A 15,230-nucleotide genomic window follows, 5' to 3' on the forward strand; every position below is an offset into this window, starting at 1 on the left:
CGAGTAAGCGAAGCGAAGTGGCGAATAGAGTATAGCTAGAGATGGTCTAGAGATTACGAGATGCATAGATTGTGAAAGTTGAAAGATGAGATAGAGATGTGAGATTGGAGTCAGATTTAAGGCAAGTATCCTAAACCTTTCTCTTGGATATATTGCAAATATTCTGATCCATTCCTTTGGTATATGTTTCAAGTATTCATACCTTTCTTTTCAATGTTCGAAAGTGCGAGTATTCTGAACCATTCTTTCTAATCTTCAAGTTTCTAAAGAATTTCCGTTTTACAAATTAATTTGAAGTTCAGATTGTCATTGAAGCATGTGTTGCTCAGTGATAGTTAGAGCTTTGAATGAATTGGGATCTTCTTGATTATTCAACCCGCCATTGTCATGCTGGTTTAGCAGGCTAAATTCAGTTGCTTAGCCGATAATGGAGGATACTGAATAGTTGAGGATTTCCTGAACTGTGATTTATGAAATGATGGATCATGATTTATGAATAGATTATTATCAAAGTTTGAATTGAAATTATTCTGTTGTTGATGATATTTATGATGATGTTCTGTTAATTTACATTGGCTTCTTGAATTGAATTAGAGAATTGGATTATTGTTTTTATATAAACCTGTGGACCAGATTCGTGGTCATGTAAGGCCAATGAGTGCCTTGGATCCAGTGATAGAGCATGGCGGGGCCTGCTCGGGGTTAGTGCGGAACTGATCAGCTGCCTAACCTTGGTTTTAATTAAAATGTGATAGTCCAATTCAATAATTCTTTGGAAAGATTGAATTTCTCAGTTTAAATGCTGCAAGGTATTGTAAATCATTCTATACAATACCATGAACTCATGAACTCAGGTTGAATCCTCTTATATCTTGAACTCGTGAACTTCTATTATATCATTTCAGAACTATCATTGTTTATTATTACTTGCTGAGCATTGTTGCTCACCCTTGCTATTCCTTTCTAACCATTTCAGAAAGGCTTAAAGATGAGATGATTGATTGAGATTGTGAGTAAGGCTAATGCTAGGCGAGGAGACAGAGTTGAGGATCCAGTGGTCGAGGAGTGTTCAGGAAAGTTGATGAGGTTGGTGCAAGCTGGAATAGTTGACAGTGATTCTTCTTATCGAAGATGATCTGATTTGGTAAGAGATGTTGTGTAATAATAGTGGTAGATTCTAATTTCAATACTGTAACCTGGATGCGATCCTGTTGCTTTTAGGGGGTTTAAATGTTCTCTTTCGAATCAGTTATTAAAGTTTAAATGTTCTCTTGAAATTCTCCTATTATGGCTTTCAAGTTTGAAATTCAGGTTTTGAAATCATTCGATTTATGTTCTCATTCAAATCTTTTATTAAATGTTTTCAGGTTTTAAATTCTCTGATTTTATTATCTAAAAATAAAAAAATAAAAAAAAAAATTTACAGGTTTTCGAAAGTGTTTTAAAAAGGTTTTTATGTGGTGACGTCAGAATCCAGGCCCCCGGATTCTCGGACCGTCACAGTTACAGATAGGTAGCTTAGTAAGTAAGTTTTACATTTCTTCTCTCCATAGCTTGTAATCAAACACTCTAGTATAATGAAGCTTTTAGTTTGTTCTTCAATGGAGTTCATTTACTCTGATAACATGGTATTAGAGCCACTCGATCTCACTGTATAGCTCGTCACGTAAGATCACTCTTCTTTCTAGTCTTTCATCTAGTTCTTGGCTTGCATCTTGTTTCTCATCGCTCGATCACAATTCTCTCGATTTTCTCGATCTATTTGCCCTAATTCTCTCGATTTCAATACTTCTCTATTGATTCACTATGGAATTAACTCAAGATCCTAATAGCGTCTATTATCTTCGTCAGTCTGATAATACTGGCATGAAACTTGTCACAACTCCTTTTAATGGAAGCTCTTATGCAAACTGGAAGCGATCTATATTTATAGGTCTCACTGCTAAGAACAAAATGTGTTTCATCGATGGATCTCTTCTCGAACCTGATCGTCTTGATAACGCTTACAAGTCCTGGTGTCGCTGTAATAGCATGATCATCGGCTGGTTGATCACTGCTTTGGAACCTCCAATTGCTGCTAGTATCTTGTATGTTGACACTGCAAGAGATATTTGGATCGATTTGGAGGAACGATTTGGACAAGTCTCTTCTGCACAGATCTATGCTTTGGTACAAGAAATTTCACAGGTTTCTCAAGAGAATATTTCTCTATCTGATTACTACACTCAACTGAAGAAGGTTTGGGATGAAATTGACAATTTGAAGCCACTGCCTACTTATGAATGTGCTAATTGCACTTGCAATCTCACACAGAAAGTGCTCAAATTACAACAGGATCAACGCCTGATGGTGTTTCTCATGAAAATGTGTGGAGATTTTGCTAATGTTCGATCTCATATCTTGATGATGGAGATTTTGCCTACTCTGCCTCAGGCCTACAGGATGCTGTTACAGGAACAAAGGCACAAAGAAATCTCGAGGATCATTACCCCTACTGACTCTACTGCATTTGCTTTTGACAAAAATCAGGGTTATAATCGACAACAGACTGGATTCCAAGCCAAATCTCGTTTCAAAACTCTGCTATGACTGGAAAACCTAGGAAGTACTATTTCTGTGATCACTGCAAGATCCCAGGGCATAGCAAGGAAAGATGCTTCAAGCTCCATGGTTATCCACCTGGTTTTAAGCCATCTCAGCCAAGAAAATTTGCAGCTGCTTGTACTGTTACTGATGATCCTAAAACTCAGGAAGACTGCAATCCTGTGAAACAATTGTGTGGTGACAAAGACTCACAGTCTGCATCTGCTGCAGCTGGTCCTTCTGGCTCTCAAAACATCTCTGTGGATCAGTACAACCATCTCATGACAATGCTGGCACATAACAGCATTGGTGATCAGGAGCCTTATTCTGGAAATGCTCCTTACTCTGGAAATGCTCTCTTAGCAGGTAACTATTGCCTGTTTTCTGCTCTTCACACCAATAATTGGATTATTGATAGTGGTGCATCTGATCACATGTGTTCATCCCTTTCTTATTTTCACACCTATAAGGAACTGCATACAGATAATCAGATTACTATTCCTGATGGTACCAAACTTAAGGTCACTCACATAGGAAATATAAAACTCAACAATTATATTGAGTTGATTGATGTGCTATATGCTCCAACTTTTAAGTTCAATCTGATTTCTGTGCACAAATTGTGTCAAACTCAATCTTACTCTGTTCATTTTACTTCTGAGTTTTGTACTCTTCAGGCGCCTTCAAGGACCCAACCAATAATTCTTGGTAGGATGTCTCAAAGCCTCTATTTTGCTGATGGAACTCTGTTTCACACTTCCACAAATAAATCTCCACTCTCCACTACTCCATGTCTGTTATCTGATAACAAGACTACTTTTGTTTCTGTTGCTAGTAATGTTGTTAGTTAAATGCTTGATGAAGCAAAACTATTTCATCTAAGACTTGGTCATATTTCTTATCAGAAGTTGCATTGTATTGATACTAGATTCTCTGCTACATGCTTTGACAAGTGTATATGTGCAATTTGTCCTGCTGCCAGACAGCATAGACTTTCTTTCTCTTCTAGTAATACAAAAACTCAAAAAAAATTTGAGCTTCTTCACATAGATGTGTGGGGACCATTTCGAACCCCTACTCATCATGGTTGTAGATACTTTTTGACTATTGTGGATGATCATAGTAGATCAACTTGGATACATCTTATGAAGTCTAAGCTTGACACTGTTGATATCTTGAAAAATTTTCTTAGATTTGTTAAGAATCAGTTTGATGCTACAGTAAAGATCATTAGGACAGATAATGCTATGGAATTATGCCATGGTAGAATCTTGCATATCTATCAGTCCCTTGGCATTTTGCACCAGACTAGTTGTTCTGACACACCCTAACAAAATGGGGTGGTTGAAAGAAAACATAAGCACCTTATGGAGACTGCTAGAGCTTTATTCTTTCTGTCAAAGCTTCCTGTTAAATATTGGGGGGAGTGTGTAGAATGTGCTGCTTTTCTTATCAATAGGATGCCTATAACACAGTTCAACAACACCACTCCCTATGAAAGACTTTTTGGTAGTAATCCAGACTACTCCTATTTGAGATGTTTTGGTTGCTTGTGCTTCACTTCCACTCCTAAACACAATAGATCAAAGCTTGACCCCAGGGCAGACCCTTGTGTTTTTCTTGGCTATCCTCCAGCTACTAAAGGCTATAAGGTTCTTAGTCTTACTACTCACAAGATAACTGTGTCTAGAGATGTTAAGTTTCATAAAAAGAACTTTCCCTATCACATGGCTAGAATTCCAACTGTCCCTATTACACAGGTTTTTCTGCCAACTCATACACCATATACACATTTTTCCTTTTTTGAGCTACCTGATGTCATTCATCAGAATACTCAGACTTTTTTGGATGATTCTCAGAACACTGGTAATAATTCACCACATCCTCGTATAAATTCACCACAATCTCAAACATCTTTAGATGCATCTCCACCACAGGATGAGTCTCCACCACAGAATGTGCTTAGAAGGTCTTCTAGAGAATCTCATAAGCCAGTTCACTTAAAAGATTATGTATGTAATCTTGTCTCCTTTGATTCTCTACCAAAAGACCATCAGGCACTACTTGTACAGACATCATCTATCAAGGAACCTGCAAATTATCAGGAGGCTTCAACAGATCCAAACTGGGTTCAAGCAATGAACAAAGAATTAGCTGCTTTGGAATCCAATAACACTTGGGATATTGTTGATTTACCTCCGGGAAAGAAAGCCATTGGGAGCAGATGGGTTTTTAAAACAAAACTCAAGGATGATTGTTCTATAGAACGTTTCAAAGCACGACTTGTAGCCAAGGGTTTCAACCAAAAATATGGGATAGATTACGAAGAAACATTTTCTCCAGTTGTTAAGATGGCTACAGTCCGTAGTATACTCTCTTTAGCAACCAACAAGAAGTGGAAGGTCTTCCAATTAGACGTTAATAATGCATTTTTACACAGAGATTTGCATAAAGAGGTGTATATGATGATGCCTGAAGGCCTTCCAAACCCACACAACAAAGTCTGCAGACTTAAAAAATCGATATATGGGTTGAAACAGGCTAGTCGAGAGTGGTTTGCAAAGTTACTTCAGGAGCTGAAATTTCAGAATTTCACTCAATCAAAGAATGATTATTCTTTGTTCATTAAAAGGGTTGGTTCCAATATCACTATAGCAGCTGTTTACGTGGATGATATTATCATCACAGGGACTGATTTAGCTGAGATCAATGCATTTAAGGCTCACTTACATCATGTTTTTGGCATTAAAGATCTTGGCTTGTTACATTTCTTTTTAGGGTTCGAGGTTGGTTATTGTACTGATGGCATCATGCTTACTCAAGCAAAGTTTACAAGGGAACTTATTACTAATTCTGGTATCACTCAGTACAAGCATGTTGCCACTCCTTTACCACTCAACCTAAAACTACATGTTGATACTGGTGAATTATTTGAGGATCCTGCACGCAAGCTCAATTTCTTAACTCATAAGCGACCAGATCTTGCTTATTCAGTACAGACACTTAGTCAATTCATGCATTCACCCAGGATTCAAATTTTGATTCTTTACAGCATGTTTTACACTATGTTGCTAGCACAGCTGGTCAGGGTCTTATTCTTAACGGTACCAATGCTTTAACTTTGAAAGCATATTCTGATTCTGACTGGGCTGCATGCCCAAATACTAGACGTTCAATCTCAGGCTATCTTCTTCTACTTGGTAATTCACCAATTAGTTGGAAATCAAAGAAACAATCTACTGTCTCCAAGTCTTCATCAGAAGCCGAATATCGACCTATGGCATCTGCTGCTTCTGAGGTCACTTGGCTCGTACGATTGTTAACAGAACTGGGCATTGACAAGCTTACTCCAATCACATTATACTGTGATAATCAATCAGCTGTACATATTGCTCGCAATCCTGTCTTTCACGAGCGCACGAAGCACATAGATATAAACTGTCACTTTACTCGTGATAAGGTCATGGAAGGTTTGATTCAACTTTCATACTTACCTTCCTAAAATCAGTTAGCAGACCTGTTCACCAAGATACTGCCATCACCATAGTTCAATGAGCTTAAATCCAAGCTTGGCATGTGTCTTCCCCTCCCAAGCTTGCGGGGGGATGTTAAACTATCCACTACTCCAGTTGCTTCAACTACTCCAGCTCAGCATAACAGCCTGGAAGTATCTGGACTTCCACCACCTTCTCATTCTGTTACTGTAAATAGAAATGCTAGCTGTAATTATTGTTAGTTAGTTAGACTACTCAGCTCTATATATAGTCAGTTACAGATAGGTAGCTTAGTAAGTAAGTTTTACATTTCCATAGCTTGTAATCAAACACTCTAGTATAATGAAGCTTTTAGTTTGTTCTTCAATGGCGTTCATTTACTCTGATAACAGTACAAAAACAGAGTTATTATGCAAGACTCTAAATGTTGCACCATAGTTAACAGAATTTGCACCGAAGATGATTTTGAAGATGGACATGATTGTGTGTACTGTCTAGAGCTTATAAAAATTGTCCAGAGCCAGTAATTTCTCTATCGGCATGGTCATCAGAAATCATAAAGATGGCACGTATCTTAGCTAGCATCCCATCCCCTATTTGGTAAATAGTTTCATTATTTTTTCATCTGCTTCAACCCACTTGGTGACGATTGTCTCTGAATTATTTATCATTTTAATGAATAACTGCTTTTTATTTAATATCTTATATAATACATAACACAATAGTCTATAATTAAAATCTCGACACGAATAAAATTCTAAGAAAAAATAATAAAGCAAAGGGTCACGAGCGTGACGTCTCATCAGACCCTGTTTAATATAATAGTACATTAATGAACTTTTTACTATTCTCTCTCAAATTAGGGTTTTGAGAGTCGACTCCCAAAACTAGCCGTCACTTCTCCATTCTTCACATTCATCCTCTTCATCCACCAAATCATTTCCGCTCTCCCATCTTCTCCACTATTTACTAGTTTTTTGTTTTTCAATAAAATCGAGTGTTGTTTAAACCTCGAAGATTCCAATCGAGTTTTATTCTCGGATCTGTTTCGGATTTGAGTTTGGGCTTGATTGTTTTCTGAATAAATCAGATCTTTTGAAATCAAAGATCCGATTGTGTTTTCCCGTCTCGCCTTTTGGCGTGTGTTGATTTAGTACCCCATTCTTGGGTGATTCTGCGTTGATATGTCGTTCTGTGTTATAAATGAGAATGATTGTGATGGAGTTTTGGGAGATCTGGCTTATCGCATCGTTAATACTTTCGGCATGTCTATAGCTGGCTTCCGGCATGTAGATAGCTGGGGTATGCTTGGAACGGTGGCGATCGCATGTGCTCACCTTTCACAAATTATAGTTGTTCATTATTCGAGGACCCTTGTTCCTCATTGCTTAGTTTTTACAACTGAGTCGTCTGAACACCACAACAGCCATGGAACTATTGTGAAGGTCAATTGTGAAGCTACCATTTTCGGGATTGATGTATGCTGGATTACTCGAGAAGCCTTTGTATTCATTTTCAATTTCAAGAATCCATGGATTCAGTTTGTTAAGCAGTCTGGAAACAATGCGGCTATTTGTTTAGCTCGTTTTATTGTTTATCAACCTGATTGCATTGTTAGTTGGGGAGATGTCCCGACTAGACTTGTTTTAATTTAATGAAATGAATTTGCATTTCGTCAAAAAAAAAATATAATAGTACATTAATATCAATATGTCCGTGGGTACAGCATTCAATTATTTTAGTCTTGCCAACAACAAAAAATTCATATCTTTAAATTTCTTAATATCATATTATATTTTATATAGTATTTCTTCGGCTTACTTCCTCCATTCCCTATTTTATACAGAGTATCAGCCCATCTGTCATCATCAAAATTATATTTTGGCTGGTGACGCAAGAACAAAATGGGAAATAATCGATATGCAATCGAATTTAATATGTTATATCCCAATCCAGAAGATCTTTATTTTACTTTATGTCAAACGTGTGGTCATCAGTTGTCACATGCGTTCAGAACTTGGGCGTTGTTGCCTATAGTCGCCGGCTAAATGATACCGGTAAGAGTATCTCCAACGGCGTTGGCTATAATCGTTGACTAAATTAAACCTGTAAGATATTATGTCAAATTTGCTGAACTTGTAACACATTGTACTTCAATGGTATTGACTATAGTCACTATATTAGTGCCATCTACAGGGAGTTGGCTAAAATTATAGACAACAGGTTCACGTAGTTGGAGTATGATTTTTTCAACAGGTTGGCTAAATTTTTTATATTTGGAATGCCAACTCACTTTTTAGCTAAGGGGTTTGTATGGTTGGAGATGCTCTAAGACATTATGTAAAATTTGCTCAACTTGTAAGACATTTTGCTTTAATGGTATTGACTATATTGGTTGATTACAATTAAAAATAGTATGTTATTAATATTTTAGATTGTTAAAATAGAATATATCAGTTCAATAGGATAATAAATGACGTGCAATCTTCCTACAGATCTGTAGAGGTTCGACAAATTTAGTCATCCATAAGATGTTGGCTAAAATATACACAACAGTCGGGTATGGTTGGAGTTCAATTTTTAAAGCTGTTGGCTAAAATTTTGAATTTTTAATATGCCACTTTAGCGAATGGGTTTTAATGGTTGGAGATGACATAACATTTTATATACAAATAATTTAAAATTTTTATTTATAATTTATTTTTATTATTAATATATTACTTTTTATATAAGAAATTCTATGTCAATGTTAACATATTACTTATCAACATTTTATATATGATTTTTACTATAAATTGGTTTGTTCCACAAGTTTTCAGCTTAAAAATGCAAAATAAACCCCTTCGTAATTCGTATATAGTGTCTCTCACTAACTTTTAGTTTTAGGAAAGAGTGGTGCAAGCATTTTCCTTTAGGAAAACACAATGCAGACAGAGTCCTCTGCCATTGATGAAGCTTACAAGTTCCTAAGAGCTGCTCTTAATCCCGATGGCTCACTCACCCGTTCTCAAGTTTTCCCCAGCGTTCCTCCCACACCCCAACTCACAGCTAACTCACCATCTGAAACCCAACTCGCTCTCACCAAAGACATTCATCTTCACAACTCAAACATAACATTTCTCCGTCTCTTCCGCCCTGCCAACCACACCGGAAAACTCCCCATCATCATTGACTTTCATGGGAGTGGCTTTGTTATCTGTAGCGCTGCTTCAGCTCCCTTCAATGAGCTGTGGATCCGCGCTTGTGCTTTTGCACCTGCTCTGATTATAAGCGTTGAGTATCGTCTGGCGCCAGAGCATAGGCTTCCGGCTGCTTATGATGACGCAATCGAGGCCGTCATGTGGGTACGAGATCAAGCGAAGGGAATTGATGGTTGTGATCCGTGGATGAAAGAGGTGGCGGATTATTCTAAGGTTTATATGATGGGTATGAGTGCTGGTGGTAACATTGCTTACCATGCAGGTTTACGTGCTCTGGACGCGGATATAAGTCCGGTCCAGATAAAAGGGCTGATACTGAATCAACCCTTTTTTGGCGGGGTTCAACGAACTCCGTCTGAAGAAAGGTTAAGCCATAATCCGGCTTTTCCTTTGAATGCTAGTGATCTGATGTGGTCGCTGGCATTACCAGTTGGATGCAACCGCGACCATGAGTATTGTAATCCATTGGTTGGTTGTAGTCCGAAGATTGGCCGCTTGCCGAGGTGTTTGATAAGGGGGTTTGAAGGGGATCTACTGGTGGATAGAATAAAGGGCTTGGCGAAGTTGTTAGAGGCCAGTGGTGTGCAGGTGGTGGTCAAGATTGAAGACGGAGGGTTTCATGGTGCAGAGTTAAGTGATGATCAAAGTAAGGTTCAAGAATTGTGTTTACAGATCAAGGATTTCATTGACTCTTCTTGATCAATACAAGTTTATTATGTCATGTTATTGTAATTCTGTTTACAGTAAGTCTGCAAGTCACTTTCTAAAGTTCTAGTTGTGTAGTTGTGAAGTTTAGTTTTTGTTTTTTCTAAAAAGTTTTTGTTTCAACTTCTGTGGTTCTCATGCATCCATCTTCAATGTATTATTGCATATATACAAATTTTCATAAGGAACATGGTTTATTCTTTATAATCAACTATGACTAAAAAATCACGTTATATTATCTTTTCATAGTTGATTATAAAGAGATAAACCATGTTTAAAGATCAACTATGAAAGGATAAGATAACTCGATTTTTTAGTCATAGTTGATTATAAAGAATAAACCATGTTGCTTATGAAAATTTGTATTTATGCAATAATACAATGAAGATGGATGAGAACCACAGAAGTTGGAACAAAAACTTTTTAGAAAAAACAAAAACTGAACTGATTATCACTGAACAAATATCTTTCACTGAAGTGGAGATTTTTCAAGAAGTTTTTGGTTCAACTTCTAAATATCTTAGTGTCTGCAAATTTATCATGCGTTGTATTCTCACAAATTATCACTGTACACTTCATGTATAATGATAGGCAAATTCTTAATTCTCATCCTCAGATGCTTTAGCATTTACTGAATAGAAATGACACAACTTATAGTTTCTATGATAAACTGAAGATTACACAGGAGACCAGTAGTTGAAATCAATATCATCGTCAGCAACTAAGAAAGACAACGCACCCTCCTGAGCAGTTACTTGAGAAGAGACTCCGGAATTTAGATCTCATAGTCATTTGCTTAGCCACCAAAAGCGTGAGTGAGAATCTGGACTCTTTTTTATACTCAAACAGACACTATCTTGAACACTGATTAAACCTCATTAGCTGGATACCTTCAAACAGTCAACGCCATAAGTAGCCGACAATGTGATCTATCCTAAAATAGTAAAATGCCAGTAGAGTTCCTCCACAGTCTGCGCTAAAGACATGTTAGTATGAATTTTATTGGTACAGAATATATTTTAAGATAACAGCTCAAATTACTCATTCAGTGCTCTATTCTGAAGAAGCACTTGAAGAGGCGCCATAATTACCACGGCCACCATTACCATTACGGTGACCACCAGATTCATGACCCTGAACGTCCTCTCAGATCAAAGCATGATCAGATGAAGGTGCCTCGTTGCTCATGGAGCGGCCATTTGGTTAAAGCTCCTCGAATAACAGTTTGGTGGTTAAGGCTGGAAGGGTTTGAGGATGCAAAACCAAATTCTTTTAAGGCATACTTTGATGCAGTGCAAACACTGTATGCATAGGCTAGCATATTTAGTGTCGTGTCACCTGATCTCAAGCACTTAAGGGTATTGGTTTTATAATCATTTCGCAATGAGTTTCCAAATTCCACAGGGAATTTGAAATACCTTAAACATCTGGATATCTCAAATGTCAATGACACAAGAGCTATAGATTGCCAGATGACCTTGCGAGACTCTACAATATTCTGAAAACTTTAAGGCTGTGTTCACTTCATGGAATGGAATGAGGGTAGAATAGAATGAAAAATTGTATAGAAGTTTTAAGGAGAAAGAAGAAAGTATGAAATAATAGTGACAAAATATGAGTGTAGTTAAATTTCTTGTGAGAAAGATCGTGAAGAAACATGATGTAAAAATGAAATGAACATTCCTTCCAAAACATATGGGTTAGAGTTATAGTTAAAATAGTAAGATTGAAATGATTGAAGGAATGAAAATTATATACATTTTCTTTGATCAACACTACAAAATTCATTCCATTCTCTCTCCATTCCATTCACTCCAAGTGAACACAACCTAAGAGTTTCAGCTTTGCATGAGCTTCCACAAAACATGCGCAACCTTATAATTAACTTGAGACATCTTTATATTGAGAAAAAATTGGCGATGGACAATTGTAGAAGAAGATGCTTGTTCACTGGGATAGAGAGGTTAACTTGTCTGCAAACTTTACCTCAGTTTCAGGGCAGGCTCAATCAAAAAGGAGGCCGCGTGCTAAATTTAAATTGGGGGCTTTTTTAATATGAAAATATATACCACATAAATATTATTCTATTTTAAATTAATTTAAAACTTAAAAAAAAACGTTTAATAAAACATACATTGTCTGAATAGCATATTTATATTTTTGTTAAATAAATTAAATTTAAATATATTTTATTTAACACAAAAACTAAATAATTATTATAATATATGATTTGTGACCTGAATAAAAATTATATATTAATTATTCACTAAAAAAATTAGCAAATCAATAAAAAAACTTAAAAAATAAGAATTAAATTTATAATAAAATACTAACACAAGAATGTATATGTAATAATAATAATATTAATAATAATGACTAGCTATTAAAAATATATAAACAAAAGATTCTAAACATATAATATAAAATAAAGTTAAGGGATCTTTTTAAAAATACCCATCTGTAAAATTATTTTTTTAAAAATACTACCATCTTTTTCATTGTTTTTAAAAATACCTTTTCATAATTTTTTTTTTCAAAAATACGATTTGCAACTTTTGCAACCTCATTTGCAACCTTGGGCGGCGCAGCCGTAAAAGTTGCAAATGAGGTTGCAAAAGTTGCAAATGAGGTTGCAAAAGTTGCAAATAAAAATGGAAAGTTGCAACTAGTTCAACTGAAAACTGTAAGTTGCAAAAGTTTTATTTGCAACTGTTGCAACTAGTTCAACTGAAAACTGTAAGTTGCAAAAGTTGCAAATGAGGTTGCAAAAGTTGCAAATGAGGTTGCAAATGAAGTTGCAACTGCAGTTGCAACTTCATTTGCAACCTCAGTTGCAACTAAATGCAACTGAAAACTATATATAGTTGTAAATGAGGTTGCAAAAGTTGCAAATGAGGTTGCAACTGCAGTTGCAACTTTTGCAACTTCATTTGCAACCTCAGTTGCAACTAAATGCAACTGAAAACTGTAAGTAACAACAGATGTATGGTGTGCCCCTGGCGGGGCCATTAGATTACAATAGAATCAACTGAATGCAACCATATGCAACCATATATGCAATTACAAATCCTGATTTCAAGTTCCAGTTTTCAAATGTCATTTTCGACCTCATTTTCGGAATTCAGCTGCATATGAAGTTGCAAAAGAGGTTGCAACACGGCTGGCGCCGCCTGTAGTTGCAAATGAGGTTGCAAAAGTTGCAAACAGTATTTTTGAATTTTTTTTTATGAAAAGGTATTTTTAAAAATAATTCTGGAAGGTAGTATTTTTGAAAACAATAAAAGAAAAGGTAGGTAGTTTTGTAGATTTCCCTAAAGTTAATTGTATATGTGTAAAAACATTATGGGCCTAAAAGTTTGAGATCCCTCAAATTTTGACTTTTGAGGTACTCTGCTGGCTTCTTGCACATGCTAATAGCGGGCCCGCTCAGTTTGTTGTGAGTAAAAATAGATATTGTTTTATTGGACAACTGCAAGGGCTGAAAAATCTCATAGGTAACCTTGAACTCTATGATCCGCAAAAAAAAAAAAAAACCTTGAACTCTATGGCCTTGGCGGCGTGGACAATATGGAAGAAGCAAGTAGAGGAAAGCTTTGTAAGAAGTCTAATATTCAATATTCAACATTTACTGTTAGACTGGGGAGAAGAAAGAGAAGGCAAAGAATACAATGACGAGGATGTGATGACAGGATTGAAACCTAACGCGACTTTGAAAAAACTGACGATTGAATACTTCATGGGGAAGAAATTTGCATCATGGATTACAATGATCATGCAGTTCTGTTTTGCCTCTTCATAATCCATCACGCCTAAACGTGCTGAAAATATCCAACACAGAACACATCTCTACTGAAACTTGAACTCTCGACTCCTTTTACTTTTCTTACAACCAATTAGTGAGAGTTTGTCTAGTCACTAGTCGCCTATTACAACCACTTCTACATGACTCTACATATACACGATTTATCTCGCTAATTAGGCCATTCAAGGAAACGCAATGGAAAGAGATCCTTCTCTCATCGATGAACCATACCAGTTCCTCAAACTTGTTGTTAATGCTGACGGTTCACTCACCCGAGGCTTCGAATTCCCCCGAGTGCCTCCCACGCCTCAACTTGCCTCTGAATCACCCGACTCATCGTCGTCAGAAAAACAACTAGTCCTCTCCAAAGACATTCCTCTTAACACCACCAACCAAACATTCCTACGTTTGTTCCGCCCTCTGCACCACACTACTAAACTTCCTGTCATCGTTGATTTTCATGGCGGTGGCTTCGTTCTTATGAGTGCTATTTCAGCTCCATTTCATGATATGTTGAACCGTGCAGCTGTTTTTGCCCCTGCTTTAATCATAACCGTTGAGTATCGTCTCGCCCCTGAACACCGCCTTCCTGCTGCTTATGATGATGCCTTGGAGGCCATCATGTGGGTTCGTGATCAAGCCAGAGAAGTTGATGGATCTGATCCATGGATGAAAGAGCTAGCTGATTATTCAAATGTTCATATCATGGGTACTAGTGCAGGTGGTAACATTGCTTACCACGCAGGTTTACGTGTTCTGGATACGGACATTAGTCCTATCCAGGTGAAAGGGCTGATTCTGAATCAGCCCTTTTTCGGTGGAGTTCAACGAACTCCATCTGAAGAGAGGTTAAGCAGAAATCCTTATCTACCGGTGACCGTGAGTGATCTCCTTTGGTTGTTGTCATTGCCACCTGGAAGTGACCGTGATCACGAGTATTCTAACCCATTGGATGTTGTTAATCCGAAGATTCAGAGGCTACCGAGGTGTTTGATTAGAGGGTTTGAAGGGGATGCACTGGTGGACAGAATTAAAGGGGTGGCCAAGATGTTGGAAGCACATGGCGTGAAGGTGGTGTCCAAGTTCGAAGAAGGCGGATTTCATGGTGCAGAGATGGCTGATCCAGTAAAGATTCAAGAATTATTTCTGCAGATCAAGGATTTCGTTTACTCTTCTTGATTACAACTATTATGTTTACTTTTATGTTTCTACTGAGAATAAAACCTTTAGTGGTATCATTTTACAACTTGTTGAGATCAATCCACAAACATGAAACATCAAATAAGTAAAAAGATTCTTCATAATTCATCACTCTTGCCAAGGAAGGGATGGCCATTAGACCATCTCTTAATTATCCAATGCTTGTGGATTTTGCTGGACTTCATAAAATGATGGATTTAGCGAGATTGTTCGGTGTATTTCATGCTTTTTGAAAATCCACCATAA

At 36.9% G+C, this 15,230-nt stretch overlaps 3 protein-coding genes across 3 annotated transcripts; all 3 read left to right on the forward strand.

Annotated features, from left to right (window-relative positions):
* The first annotated feature begins 1,806 nt into the window (after window positions 1-1,806).
* Window positions 1,807-2,589, forward strand: LOC108194863 (uncharacterized). The gene has a single exon (XM_017361800.1). It carries the CDS (start codon window positions 1,807-1,809, stop codon window positions 2,587-2,589), a length of 783 nt encoding a protein of 260 aa, XP_017217289.1.
* A 6,310-nt stretch (window positions 2,590-8,899) lies between these two features.
* Window positions 8,900-10,105, forward strand: LOC108194315 (probable carboxylesterase 8). Its single transcript, XM_017361266.2, has one exon. The coding sequence runs from the start codon at window positions 9,002-9,004 to the stop codon at window positions 9,974-9,976; it is 975 nt and encodes a 324-aa protein (XP_017216755.1). The 5' UTR covers window positions 8,900-9,001; the 3' UTR covers window positions 9,977-10,105.
* Window positions 10,106-13,614: 3,509 nt separating this feature from the next.
* LOC108193556 (probable carboxylesterase 8) lies at window positions 13,615-15,088 on the forward strand. The gene has a single exon (XM_017360264.2). The coding sequence runs from the start codon at window positions 13,980-13,982 to the stop codon at window positions 14,961-14,963; it is 984 nt and encodes a 327-aa protein (XP_017215753.1). The 5' UTR covers window positions 13,615-13,979; the 3' UTR covers window positions 14,964-15,088.
* The last annotated feature ends 142 nt before the right edge of the window (window positions 15,089-15,230 follow it).

This window comes from Daucus carota, chromosome 7, assembly GCF_001625215.2.
Source record: "Daucus carota subsp. sativus chromosome 7, DH1 v3.0, whole genome shotgun sequence".
Lineage (NCBI taxonomy): Eukaryota > Viridiplantae > Streptophyta > Magnoliopsida > Apiales > Apiaceae > Daucus > Daucus carota.